The sequence below is a fragment of the Saccopteryx leptura genome, chromosome 1 (assembly GCF_036850995.1).
Source record: "Saccopteryx leptura isolate mSacLep1 chromosome 1, mSacLep1_pri_phased_curated, whole genome shotgun sequence".
Taxonomy (NCBI): Eukaryota; Metazoa; Chordata; class Mammalia; order Chiroptera; family Emballonuridae; genus Saccopteryx; species Saccopteryx leptura.
Genome location: NC_089503.1, coordinates 380848541 through 380873801, shown reverse-complemented (window position 1 = coordinate 380873801; position 25261 = coordinate 380848541). Strand labels below are relative to the sequence as shown.

Below are 25261 nucleotides of genomic sequence, written 5' to 3'. Positions count from 1 at the left end.
GGTGTTGAGCACAGGCACCTCGCACACACGACAGTCTATCTGATGACCTGAATGGCTACTCAGTGACTAACAGGTGGGGATCACACAGCGTGGATCCTCCGGACCAGGGCATGACTCATGTTCCAGGCAGGACAGAGCTGGATGACGTGGGCTTGTATCATGCTGCTCAAAATGCCACGCAATTTATGAACTGTTTATTTTTGGAATTTTCCATGTAATATTTTTGGGCCGTGGTTGACCGTGAGTGTAAAACTGCAGAAAGCGAAACCGTGAATAAGGGGGAGGGGGAATGACTACTGTAGCCTCATTTACTGATGAGGAAAAGGAGGCCCAGAGGCTAACTAGGTACCTTGCCCAAGGTCACACTGCTGCTATTCAGAGCTGGGGCTGGACAGGTGTGGGGGAGGGAGGGACAAGGGAGCTTTTGAGCTACCAGGAATGGAGCCAGGTCTCTGGAGCACAACTTGCAGGCCATTGCAAGGGACGCGTCCACAGGAAGGGAGCCTCCCTTAGAAGGTACACTCCACAAGGGCACGGTTGTTTTCTGCTTTCTTTCCCACTACTCTTTTCCCAGAGCCTAGAACACTGCCAGGCACACGTAGTAGGTGCTCAATAAATTATTCGTTAAACGAGTGAGTGAGTTAGTTAATCTGCATGAATGAGGGTTTGTTCTCTAGCCTGAAGTAACTCATCTTGTAAGGTCCTTCCTTCTCAGACCTTCCCAGCATCTGGGTTGGGTTCAACTAATTCACCAGCAACAAGGTGGAAGAAGCCTTTACCCAGCAAGAAGGTGGGAAGTAGAGTCCGACCCCAGCCTGACTGGGGCTGGCAGGGTCCGGGGATGGAGGCAGGGGCTGCCGAAGCCAGCAGCAGCCGACTGGTGTCAGGGGGGAGGGGAGGGGACTGTTCACCAGGCTGTATCAACAGAGAGGGCAGGGGGGCAGGGGCTAAAGGTCCTGGAGGCTGGGGGGTGGGGAAGGGGTCCGATGAGGGAGTCAGACAGGTTGTCCCTTGTCCAAGTGGGCAGAGCGAGAGGCAGCGGGCTGGGAGAGTCCTTGGGGTGGCCGCGGTGACAGGAGGGACTATCCTTCCTGCAGGAAATGAAGGCCTCTTCTCTCCGGAAACTCCCCAAGAGAACAGAAAAAGGAAAGTGAATGGGGGAGGGGGGACATGGCCCTCTGGCACAGGCAGACCGGTGACCTCTTCCAGGCAGAGGCTCGTGGAAACACAGGCCTGGCCTGGGTGTGAGGCTAGAGTCTCCTGATGGCTGGCACCCAGGCTCTGTCTCGCCATCTGCCAAAACTAACACCTACTCTGAACATATGGAAAGTACCCAAAACATCGTCAGCGCTGAGTAAATGTACCAGCAGTCAGAGCCACGATCTGATCCATCATATGTGCTTGTCAGGAAGCCAGGCCCTGCAGGGACCTGAGACCCGGGGGAAGGAACGCTGGCCCCCAAGGATAAATCAGAGGGCTTTACTTCCCGGCACTGGAGGGCAGGCGTAGGTGGGAACAGGGACACTGTCCCCAGACTTCCTCGCACCTGCCGCCTCTTCCCAACTGTCCCCGTCCAGCAGTCAAAGCTGTCTTTCCTCAGTCTGGTCAGTCTGCCTTCTCAGGCCATGGGGCGACTTCTCCAATACAGAGGAGGACCAAAAAAAATTCCTGGGTGGCCAGAAAACTAAGGCTCAGGAGTTGTTCCCCAGGTGTTCCGGAGCCACTGGACAGCTGGAGTCCAGCGACCTGTGGAAAAGGGGTGTGCGTGTTAAATGGCTCTCCCTGGAGGCAGCAGAGGCCGGGGAGACAGAGGCACCCCTAAAATGTCCTGCCCCACCCCTCACAAGGCCCATCTCTCCTGCACTCCGTCACCCAGAGCTCCTGGCCACCTGGGACAGGTCGCTGCATAGCCCATCACGGCCGGCCGGCTGCCGGGAACACGGCCATGCACCGGTGCGCCCTGCCCCCGCGTTGTGTTCTCCTGGTGACCCAGGGACCATGCAGACTTCTCGGAACCCCGGTCCTAACCTCCCCGATGGCTGCCTCAGCCTCACAAGGCAGCCAATGCCCACCCGCACCTCCTTCCCAGCCCGTGGGCTTGGCGCTATGTGTGTGTCCAAGTCTGTCCCTGTGTCCCTCTTGTCTCTAACAAAGAACCCCTCAGTGCCGGCGGCCCCACCATGAGTGGGTTCGGGGAGATCTGAACAGGACAGACAGAAGTGGAGAGTGTAGCAAAGCCATCACAGGCAATTTTCAAGCAACTCTTTGCAACTTGGGCTTATTTGAAACGATGGTTTCCAAATTCTTTAACACCAAGAATTCGTGAAAACATAAACGGTGCCGGGGGAGGACCCCAGGTCCCCCCAACACCCTGCTGCAGTTTGCGAAGGGGGAGTGGGCTGAGGGGCTCGTGGGTACGGCTGTTGGTCCCCATCCAGCCATCCTCCCTCTGAGGGGGTGGCGGGCAGGCCCTCCATCCTTTGGGGGCGGCTGGCAGGTCCATTGGACCTTGCAGAGAAGGTGAGCACCTGCTAGCTCATTCCCGAGACAAATTAGAGTTTGAACTCTGTCAGCTAAGCCCTCAGTTATCCCCACTGCCTCGCTCTCTACTCTGACTCAACTGCCCGAGTTTTCTCTTAAGGCGAATTGTGGGAGGGCCAGGGAGGGGTGCTGGGACTGTTTTCAGATGAGGAAACCGAGGCCTTGGGGACCTTAGACACCCCACACGGCCACTAGGGCAGCGGCTCTCAGTTCCGGCTAGGAGGATGCCCGGCCCCGGGCCCCGGGCCACAAGCTCCTGGGGCGGTTCTGACGCGCGGCTGCTGCCTTAGTGTGGGCGCCGGGCTGGGCCCCGGGCTCAGCCTCCCGTCTCCCTGCAGGAGGGAGGATCTGAGGACAGAGGGAAGGCATCCGCGGCATTCGCTGCCCTCCCCCCTCAGCCCAGGTGACCAGGGTGTGGCTCAGAGGCAGGCCCGGTTTATAAGCAGGGTGCTGGCGACGGCCCAGCGGTGCCACCCTGATACCCGTGCCAGCTGCAGAGGCAGCTCGCCCAGGCCCTCTCTCTCCCTGGGAAGGGGCGGGTGTCTGGGGCGGGGTTGGGGCAGGGGCAGGTGCGGGGACCCGAGGGCCAGGGCAACCCGTCTCCACGGAGAACAGACCTCCGCTATCGCAACGGGGACTTTGTTAAATGTTCAGATTTGCCCCCCAATTCCTACCCGGTTAATTAGAACGCTTTTAGAAGGTAGAAGGAGACTGACCAATGGTGGCTCAGTTGATAGAGCACTGACCTGGGGTGCTGAGGTCTCAGGTGTGAAACCCTGAGGTCACCGACTCGAGTGCAGGCTCATCAAGCTGGAGCGTGGGGTTGCCAGCTTGAGCCCAAAGGTCACTGTTTGAGCCCAAAGTCACTGACTCGAAGCCCAAGGTCGCTGGCTTGAAGCCCAAGGTCACTGATTTGAAGCCCAAGGTCGTTGGCTTGAAGCCCAAGGTCACTGACTTGAAGCCCAAGGTCACTGACTTGAAGCCCAAGGTCGCTGGCTTGAGCAAGGAGTCACTGGCTGTGCTGGAGCCCCACCCCCGGTCAAGGCACAGATGAGAAGCAATCAATGAACAACTAAAGTGCCGTAGCTACGAGTTGATGCTTCTCATCTCTCTCCCTTCCTGTCTGTCTCTGTCTCGCTCATTAGAAAAAAACAGAAGGAAAGATATATTGTTGCCCCCAACCCCGGAAACCTGGCACCCTCATCAGGCGAGGGGGAACATGGGGACACCATCCCCGCCCTGACGCACACCACAGGGGTCACGGTCACCACTACGGCTTCTTGGAAGGCACATCAAGATATCCTGAGGGAGAGAGCCTAGAAAAACACTCATGCCTGGGTCCCACCCACTGGAATCTAGTGACACTAATAATATATACACAGTCGATTTCAAAACCACTGTCCTAGACCCACACCGTCATCTTCCCTTGTCAGGGGGAGGCCCAAGGCCAGCCCGAGTCCGGCCTGCCCCTGGAGTCAGCGCACAGGTCATGGATGTCTGCTTGTCCTCCCGTCCGCCTCTGGGCTTCCCCTGGCCTGCCCTCCTGGGCCATCTCTCAGCAGTCTCCACAGGGCCCAGGGTCTCACGCTCACAGGGACAAGCTCATGCCAGAGGTGAGCAGGCTTTCAGCAGAAACCTCTGGGTTTCCGACTTTCTCAGGCCCGGGAGCCCTGTCCTCACTCAGGAGGGACAATGAAAACAAAGGAGGTGACCCTGCCCCCATTGTTCTCAGGCTGGAGCGGTAACCCCCTGGCAGCTGGGCACCCCATCCCGTGAGAGTCGAGCTCTGAGCTGCGCGGAACTGGCTGACCTGTGAGGGCCGCCAGGTTCGGCTAAAGAGCAGCCCCGAAGGCTGGCGGGTGGGGTCTGGGCGCAGGACGGGAGCTCAGCAGGCAGGCTCAGGCGCCCGGAGGACCGGGCGCAGGACGGGAGCTCAGCAGGCAGGCTCAGGTGCCCGGAGGACTCAGCGGATGAGCTGGATTGGAACTCTGCACGGGGACACAGGGGACCTCTCGGGTCCAGTCCCAGGCCCGCAGCACCACTGCCTGAGAGCTGACCCTGGGGGTAAGAAAGAGTCCCCTCTGACACAAACACAGACCCACCGGATGGCTCTCTGGAGCTATGTTCTCAAACCCCTGAATCATCTCCTGAAGGACTCCGGGGGGGTGGGAGGAGGTCCAGAGACTTAAATGACAAGAGGGACCTTCTTCTTCCACCTGTGGCTTCCCTACCCCGACTCACCACCACTGCCTGGTCCCAGTCCTGTGCTGGGGGGGCGGGGGGTGTCTCTTCCCGGCCTGGGAGGCTGTGTCCTGGGGGCTGGGTTCATGGCCAGGTCCCTTCCCTGCCCCCAGAATCGAGATCCTAGGAGTGTCTGATGACATCATTCTGCTTTCACTGATGCCAAGAGGTGGCTCCCAACCAGTGGGTCAACAATGTGGGGGCAGGAAACTGTTCAGCCAGGACCCCTCGAGCGCATCAGGTGGGCAGAGCAGCCCCCTCCTCCTTCTCCATAAGGGTGTGGGTCATTAGGGAGGAGAGGTCCTTGCATAGGGTTTGGCTTCTGACTGGTGCCCTTTCTAAGCAAGACGGCAAACCTCTCTGGGCCCCATTCCACTCCTCTGTAACTGACGAAGGAGACGGCGGGTCAGCATCTCCCTCCTCCCCGCCAACCCCACATTCACTAGGCACCTTTCGTGCCTACAACCTCCTCCGGCCCCAATCACATGAGACTTAAGACTCTGTAGGGGAGACAGACAGAATGGATACCACTATTCCCATTTTGTAGCTGAGGAAACTGACCAGAGAGGGCGAGCGACGTGGTAGAAGTCACACAGCAAGCTGATGACCAAGTACAGAGAAGAACCAGCCAAGAGCCCCCCCTTCTCTCTCAGTTGAGGGCCCTTCCTACCAAATAACCGGACCGTCCAGCCTTGCGCCTGGGACCAGGCTAGGAAACACCAACCAAAGTGGAGCAGCCAGACGCAGGTGATCGGTGATGCCGGGCTCCGAAAGGGCTGAGCCGTCACACCCACGATCTAATCTCGACATTATGCAAGGATGAGCGCACGCTTACGCCACCCGCCCCCAACGCCCGGAGATGCCTTAGATTTACCCCCAACCTTGCAGGTGAAGGAAGCAACCCCAGGATGTCACCAGCCACTCAAAGTTTCTAAAAACAGCCCTTGAGCGGGCCACAAAGGAGGTCACGGCAACTGCTGACTTGCCATTTCGCCATCTGGGCTGAGGGCCTGAGGGAGATCTGGTTCATCACCAGCCCGGCTGCCCCGCCCGGTGCCAGCCTGCTTCCTGCTCTCCGGAGCCCAGGTCTGCACCCCCGCCGGGATGGCCTGCCCCACCCCAAATCTCACAAACACCACGTCGGGGACCCTGCACCAGCAGCGCCGGGTGGAGGGGGGAAGGCCGAGGCGTTGGGGCTGGCACACCTGGGTTCAAGTCCCGGCTCTCCCAGCCACCAGCAAGGTCAACGGGGGCATGTCTTCTCCCGTCTCTGAGCTTCACTCTCTGCACCTGGAAAGTGGGGCTACCAAGACTCGAATGGGCTGGAAACGATGCGAGGCTTGGTGCTGGGCAGAAAAGTGAACGCGGGAGGACCGGGGGGCTGGGGAGGCCAGCTCAGCCCCCTGGCTTTGTGCCCGCTGCGCAGGGCACCTCCACAGCTGCGGACCAGAGAGCTGGGCTGGCTGTCGACAGCAATCCCCTCCCCCCTGGCTACCAACTTCTGGAAGGCCAGGGCTCGGGACAGTACTTATCACCACATGACATTCTCATGAGTATCTGTTATCTGGCCTCCATCTCTGGCAAATAGACTGAGCACTGAGGGCAGAAACTTCACTCATCCCAGGACAGAACCTGGCACCAGTGGGTGCTCAGTATTTGCCAAATAAGTGACCGAGTCTCCCAGACGTATGCCCTCCACAATCACCCCTTCTGGGGCACAGAGGTGGTTGCCGTGTTGCGTTTAGCACGGCTTCTGGCTCCCCTGGACGAAGCGGGCAGTCCTGGCAGGTGCGGGCAGCCTAGGCTTGATGGCTTGGTGTTGCTCTGCCTCAGTGCCTTTGCCCGGCCTCTCACCCTACCCCACCTGAGATGCCAGCCCCGGTGAGTCAGCTGCACTGTAGACTTTGGAACCATGGGGATTTCAGAGGAAGGAGGCGGGTGGGGAGGGGGGGGCAGGTGAGAGGTCACGGTGAGGCCACAGGTCTTCTCCAGCAGTGGGGAGGAAGACGGCTCTGCTCCCTGGTGGCTGCCAGCCCTGTCCCTGGCCCTCCTTGGGGGGTTCTGTGGACAGGACGCCCCCCCGCCAACACCCCAGACTCCCGCCCCCATGGGGAGAACTGTGCCTGACCCCTGACCCCTGCCACACTCGTTCCATCTCCATACACTCACCCCTTACAGAGGTGGTGGCTGGCCTCCCACCTCCTGCCCCGTAGAGCACCCGGAGCACCAGCAAACTGTCCCCACCCCGGGCCTCAGAAAGGGGCCTCCGCACCTGCCCCTTCCTGCCGTCCTTTCTCCCTCGCCTGTGGCTGGCTGCTCTGGGTAATAAGTCAACTGCCCATCCTTGAAGGCTGAAGTTCTGATAATTAGGGGTTATTAAAACCTACCCATTTATTATAACTTGTTTAGGATGACGTGATGGTTAAACTGTAAACCTCTTCACTAATTAAAAAATTAAAAGCCCAGGGGGTACCGGGCAGTGGTGTCAGGCCGGCAGCAGCGGAGGCCAGCTGGGTTTCTCTACTCCGATGAAGTGACCTCCCAGCCTGGTTATCACAAACCACCCTTCCCACTCCAACCTGGCCCTCTGCCTCCGTCCAGGCCCACCCCCACCCCACCCCTCCTCACAAAGGATCCTCCTGAGGGCCAAACCACCTGCCTCCAAACCTTCCTATTGTCTGGACTCTCACCTCAGCGCCTGTGGCTGCGGGCCAAGCCCCAGGTCCTTCCGTCGTCCAGCCTCCAGCCAGAGACGGACACCAGCCGGCCTCCCTCCCCTCTGGAGTAAACTGTACAAGGAACTACTGGCAAATCAGCACAGGCATCTGGGGATGGGTGCTCTACCCTTTGTGGGCCTTTGTCGAGCCTTCTGCCTCGACAGCCCCCAAATCCCAGACCAGACCCCACTGAATCTCAGCTGGAGGCAGGAGCTAGGGCCACGATGCCCCACCAGTGGAATCGGTGGACCAGAGGCAAAGGCAGTTCTGCCCTCACGTGCAGACTCCAGACATAAACCTCACAGCACGGCGGCTGCCCCGGGGCTCTGGCCCCCACGGCCCCCATCGGGATGGGGATCCAAGGGCTGAGACACCGAGTAGACCCCCAAATAGTGTGGGAAGGGGACGGGAGCCCGCTCTAGGCCAGCAGCGTGCTGCAGGGACGGTGCCCAGGAGTCTGCCCCGCACCCCTCCCATCCCGGAGCCACTGGGCGTGGACGTGACCAGGGTGAAGAAACAGCCGTCTTGTGCCGAAGGTATGGAAAAGTACAGCCGGCCCTCCGAGCACAGGGAGGCTGGCGGAGGTGAGGGGGGTGCAGGGCTCGGAGAAACCTCCTGCCCCCCAGCCCCAGGGGCCGGGGACAGGCCAGGGTGACAGGAAACGGATATCTCTTGCCGGCGCAGGGAGAATCTTGACCCAGACAACCCCACTTCGAAGGGCCGGAGGCAGGGGCCCAGGACAGGGCCCTCACACACACACACACACACACACACGTTCTTCCTCCTCCACAGAGGCTCTGGTTCTCAAGGCTGCTCAAGCCCCTGACGCCCACCAGGCTCTGGGGGTCCTCAGCAGAGCACAGAGCACTCGACACTCAGGCCTGCGCGTCGGCTACTCCCCGTTCCTCCATTCACCCTCCCGCCTCCCCCCCGCCGGTCTCAGGGTTATGGGTCCGAGGAGGCTTGTGGGACGTGAACGTGAGGAGCACGAAGCAGGCACACCGGCCAAGTTAGACATACACGCTCCTGACTCGGGCATTCCTAGCTTCTGAACCCTGGCAACCCTGGGGTGGGCTTTCTTCCAGGGTCCCAAGGCACTGTGTGGGGCCAGGGGAAAGGCGGAAGGCAGAAAAGTAAATGTGACCAGACTTCCAAGTCACCCAAGGGTCAGGCAGGAGAGTGAGACCCACTCAAGGGAGTGCATCCCGTTCCTGGGAGAACTCGGTTTCCCGGGAAACACTGCGAGTGGCAGGTGGGGTGGCCACTCCTCAGGCTTGTCCGGAGAGGACCGTTTATCCAGGGCTGCTGAGGGCCCAACAAGTGACCTAGCAGTGGGCATCCAGGACACAGCCTGCCCCTCCCTCCTGCATATATCATCTCCCGGGGAGAAGGCAATGAGTGTACTCTCTTCCCCACCCCGGGGACCTGGGCCATTCCCCTCTTGGGAGCAGTGGGCAAAACTGTCTGCCTACTACAAACATTGCCTGTGGCCAGGCACCAAGCCGCCACCCACATACAGAACCGCCCACCCAACCTAATTTAACCCAAAGAAGCATAGGACCAGCGTGATGGACAAACTTCCCTTGTATGACGTAGCTCAGGGGTCCCCAAACTTTTTACACAGGGGGCCAGTTCACTGTCCCCTCAGACTGTTGGAGGGCCGGACTATAAAAAAAAACTATGAACAAATTCCTATGCACACTGCACATATCTTATTTTAAAGTAAAAAAACAAAACGAGAACAAATACAATATTTAAAATAAAGAACAAGTAAATTTAAATCAACAAACTGACCAATATTTCAATGGGAACTATGCTCCTCTCACTGACCACCAATGAAAGAGGTACCACTTCCAGAAGTGTGGCGGGGGCCGGATAAATGGCCTCAGGGGGCCGCATGTGGCCCGCGGGCCGTAGTTTGGAGACCCCTGACGTAGCTCATAGATCAAGCACCAGCCATGTGTCCTGATGCTGTGGGCAGAACAAGGGAGTGTAAGACAGAGAGAGGCCTGTCCAGGAGGACTTTGCTGTCTAACAAGACACAGGCAGGCAGCCAGGAGTGACCTGACAGGGGTGGCAGCAGGCAAACCAACGGTGAGGCCGGGACAGGCCCTGGGACGCCCGGCATGCCCCCTTCCAGTCCAAGCGAAGAGGAACAAGACAGGATGAGAAGCCCAAAACACAGGTGGGGAAACTGAGGCTCAAAAGCCACGACCGAGCTAGACCGGAGCCGTCTCCCAGTCAGGTGCTCTCCCTGCTCTGCAGTCTGCCCACCCCACCTCCAGACCCTCACTGTCAGAGCCCTGCCTCCCCCGGCCCAGGCCCCAGCGCGGGCCCCGGAGGTCATGGAGGCACAGCCTGCCCGTTCGTCGGCCACCCTCTTCTTCCTCTTTCTAGGCTCGCGGCAGGATGACACATCCGCAGGTCTCATGCCAAAGGGAAGACGTGCCCATGCGACCAGCAGCTTCACCTGACCCATGACCCGCACCTTAGGGAAAGGCTTTCCTCGCAAGGACTGGGGAACAGGGGTGCGCACCTCGCCGCAGACTGGTGGTCTGAGGGGCTGGCATTAGAGGGGGCAACGAGAAACAATTGGGACCCCACGTTTTGAGTGGGAGGCCCATGAAAAAGGATCCACTTTCTACAGCCTGGTCTCACCTACAATGGAGCCAAGGCTGACCAATGACGCTGGGTTTGGGGACACCAGGAATGACCCTCCCGCCAAATACACCCTCATCTGAGTCTGATGGATGGGGCAGACAGGGTAAGGCTCTCAACAGGCCTCTGGGAACTCCGCTTTCTGTAAACCGGACCGGTGGGTGTGCTCACCTGGGGAAAGCTGGCAAGTGTCCCGGTGGGTGCGAGAGGGGAAAGCCCTCCTGTGGGGTCCCAGCACACCCTCCCCACTCCACGGCTGCCATGCCAGGCCTCCCCTTTCCCACCCCGGAGCAGGCCTGCGATTTGACGGGGCGCCCGGAGAGGCCTGCGTGCCGTCGGAAACCTCGCTGACCGATTCTAACTCCAGCACTTTCCGTTAGAACTCTGTGCTGACGGAATGTTCTAGACCTGAAGCAGTCCCCTGTGACTACTGAGCCTTTGATGAGAAGTGGCTGGTGTGGTTGAAGACCTAAACTTTAATTTTACAAGTTTTAACTTAAAATTAAACAGCCACCATAGTCAGTTATATCACATATTAATGAACAGGGGTCCCCAAACTTTTTACACAGGGGGCCAGTTCACTGACCCTCAGACCGTTGGAGGGCCGGACTATAAAAAAAACTATGAACAAATCCCTATGCACACTGCACATATCTTATTTTAAAGTAAAAAAACAAAACGGGAACAAATACAATATTTAAAATAAAGAACAAGTAAATTTAAATCAACAAACTGACCAGTATTTCAATGGGAACTATGGGCCTGCTTTTGGCTAATGAGATGGTCAATGTCCAGTTCCATATTTGTCACTGCTAGCCGTAACAAGTGATATGACGCGCTTCCGGAGCCGTGATGCGTGCGTCCCACGTCACCGGAAGTAGTACTGTACGTGAGCCACGCTGCGCTTTGCGACCTCTCACTGACCACCAATGAAAGAAGTGCCCCCTCTGGAAGTGCGACGGGGGGCCGGATAAATAGCTTCAGGGGGCCGCATGCAGCCCGTGGGCCATAGTTTGGGGACCCCTGTTAATGAAGGTAGCTAGTGACATGGGGGTGGTCACTACCCAAACCCTCCCCTAGGCAGGGTCTGCCTCCCCTGGGCCCTCAGGTTGACCCAACCTGCCGGCCGAGGCCCACAGCAGGCTCCTGCCTGGTCCTGGGCGGTCCCCAATCTTGCTCGTGCATGCATTTTGCTGTGGTTAATGTGAAAGGCAAGGCAGGATTTTCTTGGGCCCCCAAGGAGCTAGGTGCACACAGAGACCAATAGAATACTTGTCCACGGATCTCTGGAGGGTCCCCTCCATGCAGGTGACATTGCCCCCAACACTGGGGACAGCTGCTGGTGCCCTCCTGGTTCTGACAGGCCTCTGGCTGAAGAATCACATTCTTTTGGTGACTGTCCACTGGCGTGCCCAAGCTCTCACTTCCTGGTCCGCAGAGAAGAGCCCACCCGGTTTCCTCAGGCTCTGAGACCTGCCCACCGGAGTGCAACAGCGTGGCTGCCCAGGAAGCCGCCACTCTGACAGCTAAACTTAAAAATAACAGCAGACTGGGCAGTGGTTACACAGGTGGCACCAGTTCTCAGAGGGTGTTCTGTTAAAACCCTGTTTATCAGTGGCCTGTGCACCTTGTACATTAAAAATGGCTGGCATAGGTCTGACCTGTGGTGGCGCAGTGGATCAAGCTTTGACCTGGAACGCTGAGGTCGCCAGTTCAGAACCCTGGGCTTGCCCAGTCAAGGCACATATGGGAGTTGATGCTTCCTGCTCCTCCCCCTTCTCTCTCTCTCTCTCTCTCTCTCTCTCTCTCTCTCTCCTCTAAAATGGATAGATAAATAAATAAAATAAAATAAATGGCCAGCGTAGACAGAGGGGGCTAATGCCATATGCATGATCTTACCCTTTAGGAAAATTAGCTTTCTTGGCTTTAAAAGCAATACCACAGCATTACAGAAAACTGGGGAGGCAGAGAAAGAGCAAGGCATCAACAACCCTGTCCGCGACCTGGCAGCGCCCCACTGCTGGCTGTCCGTCGGGGCTTCTCTGACTGTGCCCTGGAGAGCCCACACGGGCCTGCCCTCCACCGGGCTTGCTTTCGTGTAACATCACATCGGGCTCGTGGCACCAGAAACCGCCCCCACCCCAGGGCCTGGGCAGCTTCTGCACCACGCGGCCCCGCGGCAGGCTGTCCGAGGCTCCTGATGCCACAGGCCGGGGGCCCACCAACTCTGGGTGAGCTGGGAAGCCGGGGATAAACTGTGTATGCAGAGGAGCGCGGAGGTGTGGTGGGGGAGTGTGCACACAGGTGGGAGACCAGCTGCAGGACGGGAGAAGCGAATGCCACGGACGCAACGACCCCAACCCAGAGCAGGTGCCGGGAGACCGGGCATTCCGAGAAGAGGAGCCCTCAGACCCCAGCCAGCCTGCCTGGTGAGCATGGCAGCCTTCGAGCAGGAACCCAGAGGTGCCCCTGGCGAGTCCGAGCTGGCCCTGACCAGATGCCCTGCGGATTCTGCCCTGGGTCTAGACAGATGCTCGCCAGGGAGATGTGACGCACTTCACCGGGCAACCTACCCACCTGTCCCGAAAGAGAACAGAGCGTCCCCAGGGAAGAGGGCACTGCACACGCATGAGGCAGAGAGGTGGGGACAGGCCTAGAGTGCTTGCTGGGGGAGAGGGGGGGCAGAGGCCGGCCTGGCAGGCCCCCTCGCTGGGAGGAGCCGTGATGGCAGTTTCCAGACTGGAGGTGGACCCATCTGGAAGGCCACGGAGGGGGGTACACGGCCTCGCAGTTCAGGATGTTCATTAATAATTACCCTCTTCAGTGTGCTAAGTTTGGAATCCAATGGGGCACAAGCTGAGGGCCTTGTGGGACAGGGGGTGGGGAGTGCACACAAGGCAAAGGCCTCGTGCCCAGAGGATGACAGGGCTCAAAGGAAGGCAACCCCCAGGTCCAGGGTCAGGGAAACCTCCCCCTTGGAGCGCCTGAGACCCCTACAGCACGTCACAACCTGCTTAATAACATACAGTGTATGGCCCCACTCCAACAGCCAAGACTGGAATAACATCTAACCCTTCTCATAACTCCCCAGACCCTTAAAAATGGCACAGCGGGTGCCTAATTGGCCTGAGTGAGCAAGTCCTTGGCTCAGAGTGGGGGCAGTGACCTGGCCTAGTCACACAGCACGTCAGCCCCGCCAGGCCCCAGCTGGCTCTGTCTTCTAGTCCCCCACTGGGCCACACTGGTGAGTAGATCTGGGGCCCCTGTTCAGCATCCGGGGGCTGGGAGCGGTGGGTGTTGAAAAGCTGATAATCAGGACACCCTCCCTTTTCCTGCTCCCCGGGGGTTGCTGACAAGACACTCCCGCACAGCCTGCCCCACTTAGCCCACTCAGCACTTCTCCCGGGGACAGGCGGCCCTCCACCCGCCGCTCCAAGGGGGCCTGGATGCTGAGAAGGGACAGGGCGCCCTTCCAAAGCCAACACTGTCAGGATGCATTCCACGACCTGGGAGGCAAGGGTGTTATTTGAACAGGAGCGACGGGGAAGGGACAAGCCGCTGCTGTTCTCTCTCCTGCAGAGGGTCTGGGAACAGGTGCCATCCCGCATCCGGGGCATGGGAGGAGCAAGAAACCGTGCTAGACACACAAGGCACCCAAGCCAAAGGAAACATTCAGCCCATGAAGGACCCGCCCCGGGGTCCCCGGCCTGCTGCGGAATCACCCGTCGGCCCAGGCCGTGCCGGCAGGGTCTGGGCAGCGCTCACACCCCAGGCCGTGCAGGCAGGGTCTGGGCAGTGCTCACACCCCAGGACAGAGGCCCAGGGTCTGGGCAGTGCTCACACCCCAGGCCGTGCAGGCAGGGTCTGGGCAGCGCTCACACCCCAGGACAGAGGCCCAGGGTCTGGGCAGCGCTCACACCCCAGGACGGAGGCCCAGGGTCTGGGCAGCGCTCACACCCCAGGACGGAGGCCCAGGGTCTGGGCAGCGCTCACACCCCAGGACGGAGGCCCAGGGTCTGGGCAGCGCTCACACCCCAGGACGGAGGCCCAGGGTCTGGGCAGCGCTCACACCCCAGGACGGAGGCCCAGGGTCTGGGCAGCGCTCACACCCCAGGACGGAGGCCCAGGGTCTGGGCAGCGCTCACACCCCAGGACGGAGGCCAGGGCAAACTACTCCCTCCCAAGGTGCAGGCCAGTGTCCTGCTGGGGGTCAGCCCTGGGGAACCCAAACGGGAGGACCTGTCACAGATGTGGGTGTAGCTGTTAGGGGAGGTGACAGATAATGAGACGCAGGCAGGGCCCCCCACGGCTGAGAGGCAACTGTGTCTCCCCTTCCCTTTTCCCCCGAGACTCTCTGGGTCCCCTGACCCACAAATCCTGCCGGGAAGGGTCAGGGGCCTGCTAGGTCTTGATGAAGGGCAACAGGGGTCAGGGGCTAGGGGCGGGGCAGAGCCCACAGTCCCAGCTCTCTGAGGCGTGGCGCCCACTTCCAGAACCCAGGTGTGCCTGCGTTCAAACTTTTCACACTGACAATGGCAAACAAACCTATAGACCAGTGGTCCCCAACCCCCGGGCCGCGGTCATGGGCCATTTGGTACTGGTCTGCAAAGAAAGAATAAATAACCTACATTATTTCTGTTTTATTTATATTTAAGTCTGAACGATGTTTTATTTTTAAAAAATGACCAGATTCCCTGTTATATCCGTCTAAGCCTCACTCTTGTTTTGGTCACGTGATACATTTATCCGTCCCACCCTAAAGGCTGGTCCATGAAAATATTTTCTGACATTAAACCAGTCCGTGGCCCAAAAAAGGTTGGGGACCACTGCTATAGACAGTCCATGTGGTCAGGAACGGTGGTGTCAGACCCACAGAGCCGAGCGGAGAGAGCCAGAGCGTGCCGGGGTGCCGGGAGCTAGTGGGGTCCCAGCAGAAAACAGTCCCGAGGACTGGCTGGTACCGCTTGGCGAGGCTGGGAGGACGGGCACGGGTCTAGGACACGCGGGGTTTAAAATGAGACAGAGGCGGCCCCGCAGCGCTCGGGACGCAGAGAGCCTGGGCCCGGGCCAGTCACTGGCTGCGCGGCCTTGGCTCAGCGACTCCATCTCTGTCGCCTTATCTGCAAAACGAGGCTCCCCACAGCGTGCAGCCCACCACCCACCATCGTCGGGGAGCCGGCGGGACGTGGCCCTGGCCCTCACCTGGCCCACACAGCCTTCCCTCCCCTGGGTGCCAGCTCACGTTCCTACTGCTGTGACTGTCGTCACGCCTCCCTGTGCCGCCACCCCCCCCCCGGCCCCGCCCTGTCACCTGTGGGATTAGTGGACATGCTGGGCCTCCTGCCTGTATCAAGGCTCCTGGGATGAGGGGTAGGGGACACAGAGAGGCGGGACCGCACGAGTAGCAGAGTCCAGGCCACCTGGGCCACTGAGAGCGTGTCAGCCCTTTGTCTCAGGGACAAGCCATGGGTGTGTGTGTGGGGGGGGAGGCTGTTCTGAGCTGGGAGTCCAGATCTGGTTCTGAGGGCCCCTGACTGCAGGCAGTGACCAGAGGACCTATTAGGTGTGGCAATCACCTTTTATCCCAGCTCTTGTGGCCAATGCTTACCAGAAACTTTCCCTAATTGCCCCACTTAGCTCTAATTACTCTTTTATTGTACTTCCCCTGCCTCTGGTGAGCAAGGCAACCTTGGAAAAGTTACATAACCTCACAAGGCTTGGGCCTTCGCTCCGGGCTACAGAGAGACCAGCGCCTGACCCCACCGCCACCAGCCACACCAGCCTCCCAGGCTCCAAGAAACCAGCCAACAACAGCTTCCTGGGCGCAGACCCTTGGGGAGTGCCGTCCTGTGACCGGAAACTCCCTGGGGGAGGCATCGGATCATTTCTGCCCCAGGCTCTGGCCTTTCTGAGGCTCTGAATTTCGCCTCGTGCCCCAGAGAAACTCACTAGGTGGGTGGGGAAGCGGGTGCTCGGGAGGACAGGAAGGGGCGTGCGGGCAGGTTAGGGAGTCAGCAGACCGGTTAGTGTTCGTTGGGCAAGCGCTGTCCGCCACCACCACCAGCAAGGTTGTGATTTAAGGGCCCCGTCAAAGGGGATTAGAGGCAGCGTGACAAATGGCTCCCTGAAGAAAAAGGCTCTCTGGACCTGGGCCCGTGGAACCCCTTTATAACCTGAGCTTGGTTCTAGCGACAGTCTGTGCCCAGCTCCTCACCAGGCCTCGGTTTTTCCATCTGGCAAATGGGATGGCATTTCCCTGCCAGACCTCAGAGAGGCAGGCCCAGAGAGGCTGCAGGAAGGAGCCTTGGAGGGTGGGTCTGCAGAGCCCACACAGCGAGGTGGGGGGCCTATGTCTCTGCAGGCGACACCCCTGCCGCCTCCCCTGGGCCAACACCCTTGGTCAGGTGTGAAGGGGCGCCCTGTAGGGTGGGCCAGAGGGCAGAAAAGGCCCAGCACTGGCTCCCGGCATGCCAAGAGAGATACCAGCTGCGGACACGCCCTTCTCCATGCAGACAGCCCAGCCTCCCTCCTGCTCCTTCTCAGAAGGCTCTGGAGATCAAACAAGTTTCCACAAGGAGGAGGCAGAGGGGTGCTGTCCCCCCCACCTCTCCCCCCAGCACTTCATTTGCCTTCTTGGGTTCTGCGGTCTGTTGTCTGAAGTTTTGCCCCCCAAAGGGCAGGGGCAAAACTCTCTCTCTGCAGCAGGTCTCAAATAGACCTGGGCACATCGTACGTGTGCGTGACGTACGCGGGGCGTGCGCGTGACCTACGCGGGGCGTGCGCGTGACCTACGCAGGGCGTGCGCGTGACGGAAGCACCTCCTGTAGGGGGAGCTGGATGGATATCTGCTCCGTCTCCAGTTCCTTTAAAGCAGAAAGCACAGCTCCCCTCCACCGCCAGCCCTGCGGGGACAGGCCTCCTAAATACGCTCACGCCGGCCACCTTGTGAACCCCAGGAGAAAGGCGTTTCGGGAAAGACCGTGAAGCAAGGGATAGTGGACAGAGAAGAGGACTCCTGTTGAGGGCTGGACCCCCGAAGGGAGAGCTGTTTGTTCTGTAAAACCCCTCAAATGGAGAAGGGGACAATGAGTGGGTCTTAAAAGGTTCAACGGGGACGAAGTGGGTGAGCTGCCCATGCGTTCCTGCAGCTGCGTCCACTCGCGCGGGCATCCAATGAAGCAGGCGCTCAGGGGCGACCTAAAAGCCTGTCCTCAACCACTAGGAAACACGGTCTCACCTCACGTGGCTTGAAGGGGACGGTGGGAGTCAATTTTTATAATGGCACACCCTCTCCCCTCTCCAGGATCCAGAGCCTTGGAGACCAAGGCCAGAGTCTGGGTCTGGCTCAGTTTACCCCCAATAACCGCCTTATCTTATGAGAGGCTCGGCTAGGGCCCCTCCTGACGGGACCTCCAGCCGGAAGGTCCACATGGCTCTCGGCATCCCCCCCTCAGAGCCAGGCACCATGCTGGGCGCCCAGGTTCAATAGGCAGGTTCTGGGCAAGTCACCGGTTGACTAAAACCCGCACACACACCCTGAGCCTGTCTCGTGGGCTTGGCCTGGGGACTTAGAGCCAATGGTTGGGAGCCGTGGCCCCCACCGCATGGGTTCCTGCAGTCTAGCTGGGCCTCATGTGACAGGTACTCTGTGTCTCCTTGAACGAACGGATGAATTTACTCAAAGGAAGTGGACTTCAGAGAGACGCAATGTGACCAGGGTCACCCAGCACAAACCATTCTGTAGGGAGAATCCGAACTATTCCCTGCACAGATGTCCAGACAAAGGCCGCAGCCCCAGCCCTAAGCACCGGTGCACTCAGGCCAAGGGAGGGGCTCCACTGGGCTTCTCTCCTGGCCTTTGAGGCAAGCCTGTCCCCCATGAAAGGGGCCGAGTGAGCAGCTGCGGCAAGATCACAGTGGGCCACGGGAGGTGACAACAGCCAGAAGTACACAATCCTCCCTAGATATTTAGGCAGGAAACCCAAATATTTAGATAGAGGAGAGGAAAAATAGAATATACATTTCAAAGCCAATCAAAGAGCCCTGACTACCAAGGGCTCTGAAAGGGGAGAGGTGGGTAGTGCGTCAGCCCCCGAGGAGGGTACAAGTTTGACCCCGGATCCCACGTGACTGCCTTCCAGGGAGGTCCCACGAGGCCATCTGGACCCAGGAATCCCCCAGAAGGGAAAAGGTTTAACCACGGCCCAGGATAAGCCAAGACTGAGCAGGGAGCAGGACCCTACTGTGAGAAAAGGAAGTGAAGCTTCCACGGCTTTGGTGGTGACCGGGAGCTCTTCTGAGGGGAGGGTGGGTTGTGGGTGCATTTGAGGACAATGGAAAATGGAGGGGTTAGGTGCATTTCATCGTCTGTGAGTCCATCTGCAGATTGGGAGCTCAGCCCTCGATGGGGCCTGAGGCAGGCGAGGAACGCCCCCCCCCCCCCCCCCCCGCAGAGAGAGGGGGCACAGAAACAGCTGCTGAAAGCTGGCCCGTGGCCTGTCACAGATACCAGGCGTTCCGTCTAGGCATGCGGCCCCCTGAGGCCATTTATCTGGCACTTTTGGAAGGGGCACCTCTTTCATTGGTGGAAAGTGAGAGTACTGTATGTGGCGGCGCCGCAAAGTGTGGCATCGCTCACGTATAGTACTACTTCTGGTGACGCGGGAGGCACGCGTCATGGCTCTGGAAGCGTGTCACACCACTTGTTACATCTAGCAGTGACAAATATGGAACCGGACATTGACCATCTCATTAGCCAAAAGCAGGCCCATAGTTCCCATTGAAATACTGGTCAGTTTGTTGATTTAAATTTACTTGTTCTTTATTTTAAATATTGTATTTGTTCCCATTTTGTTTTTTTACTTTAAAATAAGATATGTGCAGTGTGCATAGAGATTTGTTCATAGTTTTTTTTATAGTCTGGCCCTCCAACGGTCTGAGGGACAGTGAACTGGCCCCCTGTGTAAAAAGTTTGGGGACCCCTGGTCTAGGAGCTTACACGGATTCTGCGGGAATGTGGGAGCTCCTGTACTGCTGTCCCGTTTCGTCGAGGAGCAGGTGGCTTTGCTCAAGTCACGCCGCTGAGTAAGCACACTGGACGTTGTCCCACGTCTCTGAAGACAGCACACGGACCTTGCATTTTCCTCCTCTAGGCCTTTGTTCCTTTTTATCCCACTTTCCTTGTGGCCTCACTTAAAACGGCTCGGAGTATGGGCTCTGGGTTCAAGGCCCCGGTCTCCCACTTCCCGGCTGCATGGGCTCAGACCAGTTACAGAGCCTCCGAGGTCCTCACTACGGCTCCCACCATGTGGTAGTAGTACCAGTCAGAGCACCGGCTGCTAAGAGCTGAGAACCTGCACACCACGGCTCCCACGCCCGTGGCCAGGCGGGTGCTCGGGCGCTGTTACCCGGCCATCACCACCGTCCCACCTCGCTCTCATCACTCCAACCTCCGGCTCGGCCTCCACTTGGCCAGGCTCTGAAGTTGGCGCGGCACCGTGAACCTCGGCCTCCAGCTAGCCGTGTAGACGCGGGCAAATCCCCCGGCCTCCGGTTTCCTGTCCAGTGGGCAGAGCGGTAACACCTGGCCCACAGGACTGGCTCGGCGAGGCACAGGTGAAGCACCAGCCCAGTGCCTGGCACATGCCGGTTCCTGGGAGAACGCTCACAGGGGCTGCTCTTCACACCGCTCACCCTTCCCGCCGGCCTCCGATCCCCGCCTCCAGGTTCAAGAGCAGAAGTTAGCCTGTCGATGGTCCACCCTCGGAACCCACTGGCCGCCGTCCCCCCGGTAACAGCTCCTTGCCTTTCTTTCTCTAGATCGGGGATCCCTGAGGGCAGGGGTTATGCTCCGTTCGGGCCGATCCCCCTGCTGGCCAGGGGCTGCTACGGGCCTTCGGAAGCCGGCACCGAATCCTCTGAGGCCCTCTGACCCGCGTGCATCTCTCCAGCCTCAGCATCTGCAAACCATCAGTCAGCACCAGGACTGGATTTCCCCACTCTCCCCGCCCCGGCCCTGCTCCTCTCCCCAGCCAGCCTCAGCTCCTGGCGGCTGGAGCCCCGTCTGGTTTCGGAAGCTCCAGCACACACAGAAACGACAGCTGGAGCCACGGACTCCTCTGTGGTCCCCTAACGTCGCCCAGGTCTCTGAAGCTCGGGGACCAGATTAACTGCTCCCAAGAAGCCTAGAGGCCTCAGGCAGCGCACAGAGCGAAGCACGCTGCCCCGCCCCCACTTCTACATAAAGGTACAACGAAGGCAGAGTCTGTGCAGGTCGTCAGGTGGGGGGTGTCTCTGGCAGGGAGGGGGACCCAGATCTGGACACCCCCAAGGGGCTCGTGGAAAGGAGTGTCACCTCAACTGCAAGTTGGGGCGGGTGAGGGAGCGTGGCAGGCTCTCTGAGGGGGAGGCTGTGCGCCGAAGGCTTTGGTAGAAAAACCACACTCCATCTCTCAGGAGAAGGGAGGAAGTGCCCTTATCACAACCCTCACGGGGCCAAGGGATCCGCCCACAGAAATACCGTTATGCACAGTAGAATATTCCCCTTCTTTCAAGTCACAAAGGGCTCTGAAGAAGAACTTTCCGAAATGCTGGTCACTCCCTGACTTGAAAATTGCAATAACTCGGTGAGTTCAAATTCTTTGGCTAAACCCAGAAAGCCTCCTTATCTGACCCTTCCCTCCCTCCCTCCTTCTGCCCTGTGGCCGCAGTCCAAGGCCAGCGTGCGGGACTGATCCAGGGGCCTGTTCACGGAATCTCCCTCTCCACTCCCCGAAAGGGATATAAGGAGAGGAACCTGTTTCCAGTGTTTTCCGACAGTCACCGACCTCACCTGGCCTCTCCGTAGCGCGCCCCTCGGATCTAACATCCCCATCTGTGAAGACACTCTTGGGGAGTACCCTTCTCAGGAGCACGGCTCCTCTGCGCCCCAAAGCCTTGCACTTCCCCGCTCGCCACCCCCGCCCCGCCCCGTACACACACACATAGAGTTCAAAGGCTGAGTCCCAGCTCACAGCAAACAGCCAAGTTCAAGATGAAAGCCCATGGTTTGAGGTCGGAGCCAGCCAGGCACAGTCTTCAAAACTAGAAGATTCTGTTTCTTTTAAACAACAGACTATAAAGATGGCAAAACCCCAGGAAAATACTCAGAAGCAACAGTCCTCACCCCTTGCACCCCACCTATAGGAAGCCCCCACCTCTGCCAGAACATTTCAACACTTGCTAATTCCTACCTTTAGTAAGTCTCTATTACCGTGCCTTCTGGAATCATCCTATGGGCCGCTAGTAAAACTCTCAAAACGATTCAATAAAAATTCACTTTACTGTTAAAACTCTAACCAGAGCAGTTAACTAAGGCAGATTTACTAATTTGAGAATTTCTTTTTTTCTTTTATTTTGGCTGCCCAAACTTTGAGCGAGACGTTAATAAGGAAACAAGCCCTTAGGAAGGGACCTTTTTCTTCCATTTCCTCTCCCAAACCCAACTTTTCTCCTCTTTCTGCCTCTCCATTCCTAGAAGGTGAGGGTTCAAATCCGAGCAAATGACGCGGGGCCTCCGTAATCCTGGATAATCAAAAGATCTATTGTGCTCCCTTCACTTACAAAGGCATTTAAACGCACCAGTGCACTTCTACCATTTCCAACAAGGCATGACACAAAAGAGGTTTTCATGTTAACCCTCAGTTCTCCAAAACAATTTCCATGAAATGTGCCCCATGCTGAGCATTTTGAGTCAGATGTAACCTGACCGCACGACTGTATCTTTCAAATTTTAGGAGGAGGAATGGTGTGAAGAACAGGATGTCAGAGCCGCAAAATTGAGCTTCACTCCTGTCGACGGGAGCATGCAGAGCGAGTAGGAAGGGTTCAGAAAATAAAAGGAGAGAGGTTTCAGACATATGGAAGACCTCCCAATAAGATTACACAGTTTGCGGCTTAGGCTGCAAGGAGGCCAGTGAAATCCAAGAGGCTCTGGGAACTGGTCACCTATGCGAGTGGTCTAGGAAAACCCAGTGACGGATGGGTGCCCCAGTGGAGGGCAGGGCCTGGGGTGACCCTTACCACACCCCCAAGAGATGGAGGGAATGTCAGGAGTGACAGCACAAAGCAACACCCTACCCTTTCCCCCCTTCTCTTCCCTGCTAAACCCTACTAATTCCAAGACCCCACTCTAGCTTGAGGTCACCTCCTCCGAGAGTTCTCCCTGACCCCTCAGGCTGGACCTGGGGGCCCTCGTTAAAAGTCCCTCCTGAACACCCTTGGGAGGACCCCAGGAACTGCTGTCATGGTGGGTTTATTTATTCTTGTCCCCAGCAGGCAGCCTAAGCTTGGTTGTGACTTAAGTTCACCTTTGAACTCCCAGCAACTTGCTCCGTGTCTGGCACACAGTGGGTGCTTAGTGATTGCCTGTCATCTAATTCCCATGTACTTTGGAACGCGACACACACTTCAGCCTGAAACCTGACTCCGCACTGTCCGATCCTGGGCAAGTTGTATCATTTTCTTGAGCCTCCTTGTCCTCCCCTATCAAAGAGGGTGGTCAGCAAGATTAGATTAAAATAAGAATAAATGTGAAGTGTTTAACCGAATCCCTGGCGCTAGGTGAGATCTCAGATGCTTCCTGTTTGTGATCACGGCACACCGGCGGTGAAAGCCGAGAAGGGTTCATTCTGCTCCTCCAACCCAATCCTCTGCGTCCCGGGGCACGGCGGACCAATGCTTCCTTCCGTGACGCAGCCCGCCTGCTCAGCCAGGCGCAGCACGGAGAAGCCTGCGTGCGGACGCCTGTTCTTGGGGGAACAGAAAATAGAATTTCCCAGCAGACCAAAGTCTAGAGGAACCAATTTACAAACTAAACTCACTTACAGAACAACCAGTCAATAGCTCCACATGCCCAAGAGGAAAGGCAGGGAGTGTACAAGGAGGTAGACAGCTGGTCCCCACCCCAGGCTGTGCCTCCTTCCTGTGTCACCAAAGCCTCTCGAACTTCCCTGAGCGTCAGTGTGTCCATATTTAAATAGGTAAGGTTGCTGCAAGGAGTCCCTGAACTGGAAAAACAAAACAAAAGGAAAAGGAAAAGGAGTACCTGAACAAAGACAGGTAAAGCACCTGGCGAGCTGCCTTGATCAGTGTGTGCTCCACGCATGCAAATGACGGGCAGCCCAGCTCGCTCTCCTACGTGACATCTACGGATATCTGGCCGAATGCTTCTACTTCACCAGACCCTCATGTTGCAGATGGAGAACTTACATGGCTTGACGGGTAAATTGGCCAGGCCAGATGCAAAAATCAGACTGTGCCCTTTCTCATAAAACGCAGATACAACCCACAACACCAACACGAAGGGCACTGTTAGCTCAGTCCATGCTAACTCCCCTCATGCGAGGCTTGGAGAGGCGGTCGCCTAACCCCTGGTGGAGCAAGGGTCACAGCAAAGGGTTCGAGAAGGTTCTGAAGACAGGAAGGCGGTGACCACGTGGTCCAAAACTGGTGGGGTGCAGGGCGTTTGAAAGTCTACCTCCCCTTCAATTCAACCACAGCTTGAACAGGGAGGAAACACCTGAGGCCTCAGGGACTGTTTCCAGTGAGCTACAGAAAGGTGTGTGAACTCCCTTTCTCACGAATTTGAAAGCACACCCAATTTCCAGTGTTAAGAAAACCCCCAACCTAGCCAGCACCACCCCCACAGCCTTCCAACAGCCCTTCTCCTGAGCCTGCCCCCACCCCCAGGAATTCCTAGCAAAGGACTTCTTTAGAATTACAAAGGTGATTCAGAACTTCAGGTGGAAAATGCCCAAACAACCCCATAGGAAAAATTTTTGACTTTTCCTTTTTGCTTAAACCAATTTCCCGAGGTCTGAGGCAATGCCCTAAGTCACACCAGAGCGCCCAGCCCGGCAGACTTCTGGACACTAAAAGGTAACGCGAACAAAATGCTTCCACTGGTTTGCATTTCTTGGGTTTTTCTTATGAAGGGAAGAGACTCGCCCAGTTGGAGACGGTTTGAGTTTCTGAGTTGCGGATGGGGACAGGGCTATCCACAATCATCTTCAAGTCACACTGGCCTGACGCCGAAATCTTTTTTCTAAAAGTTACCTGCCTGCTTTAAGGGGAGGGGGTTAACAGGACCTCAAAATAAAGAGACATTTCATTTGCTCAAACTACCTTAAGAAAGCTGTCTAACCTCCAAAGCTCCTACCACCAGCTGCACCCGGCTGCCTGCCCCTAGACCCCCCCTTTTCCCTTCTCCTCGTGTTTTGAAGTTTATTTTCCCACATTCAGCCTTGAATTCTTTCCTTCCTTCCCCTGCAGTGGTTGGTGGAGGAGCAGGGAAGAGGGAAACTTCGAGGGCAGCTCGATTCTTTATCACGCTCGCCGGCCTTCTTCCCCTCTAAACAAAGCCCTGCAAGAAACTAAACAACAGCTCGTTGTCCAGAAGAATTGTTTCCTCAAGGGAAATTATCAAGTGACCCCTCCCCAGCACATGCAGAGAGCAGACGCCCAGCCAAGGGGACCCTCGTCACCTGAGAACTCCTGCTATTAGGAGCCAGACCACCCAAGGACCCTCTGAAGCTCATCCTCCTCACCAACCTGGACTCCTGGTCCCCATCCTGGGACCTCTCCCCACTGAAGTCAAACACCCACCCTGCAGCCCTAAGCCTCCCCTCTTCCGGTGGCCCCGGACGACGACGGCGCAAGTCTATCGGCCCGGCTGCGGCTGCCGGTAGGCACCGATCTGCTCATCTGTGAGGTCTTATCAATTCTGGGGCATAAAGGGGAGCCACAAGCAGACAGCTTCACGTTTTCCAGTGCTGTCAACGTTCCAACAGTTCAGGACAGGAAAGAGAGAGGAAGACAGTTCCATTCTTACTTTACAATATGGGGAAACTGAGGCCAGAACCCCCCCCCCACACACACACACACACAAAACAGCCATAAAGTGCTGGGAGGACTGCTGTAGATTAAATGTCGTTCCTTATCAGACGACCTCCTTTGTGGCTGGGGCCTTTCACCTCATGGGCAATGCAACATCTTCCATCCACTAACTACCCCTACTCCACCTCACAAGCTAGAGCCTTCGCGGGCTCTCACTCGGGTCTTGGTCA

General features: G+C 57.7%; 1 protein-coding gene across 3 annotated transcripts in view; it reads right to left on the bottom strand.

The window, feature by feature from the left end:
* Positions 1-25261, bottom strand: part of KCNK5 (potassium two pore domain channel subfamily K member 5) — a 41148-nt gene that overhangs the window by 14368 nt on the left and 1519 nt on the right. The window contains exon 1 of one of the 3 annotated variants that reach the window (XM_066359498.1): positions 23242-23481. The exons of the other annotated variants lie outside the window; for them this stretch is intronic. Within the exon in view, the coding sequence (XP_066215595.1) occupies positions 23242-23301 (60 nt within the window). The 5' untranslated portion in view covers positions 23302-23481. Of the gene's footprint in view, positions 1-23241; positions 23482-25261 lie in introns of those variants that run through there. 3 annotated transcript variants of the gene reach the window in all.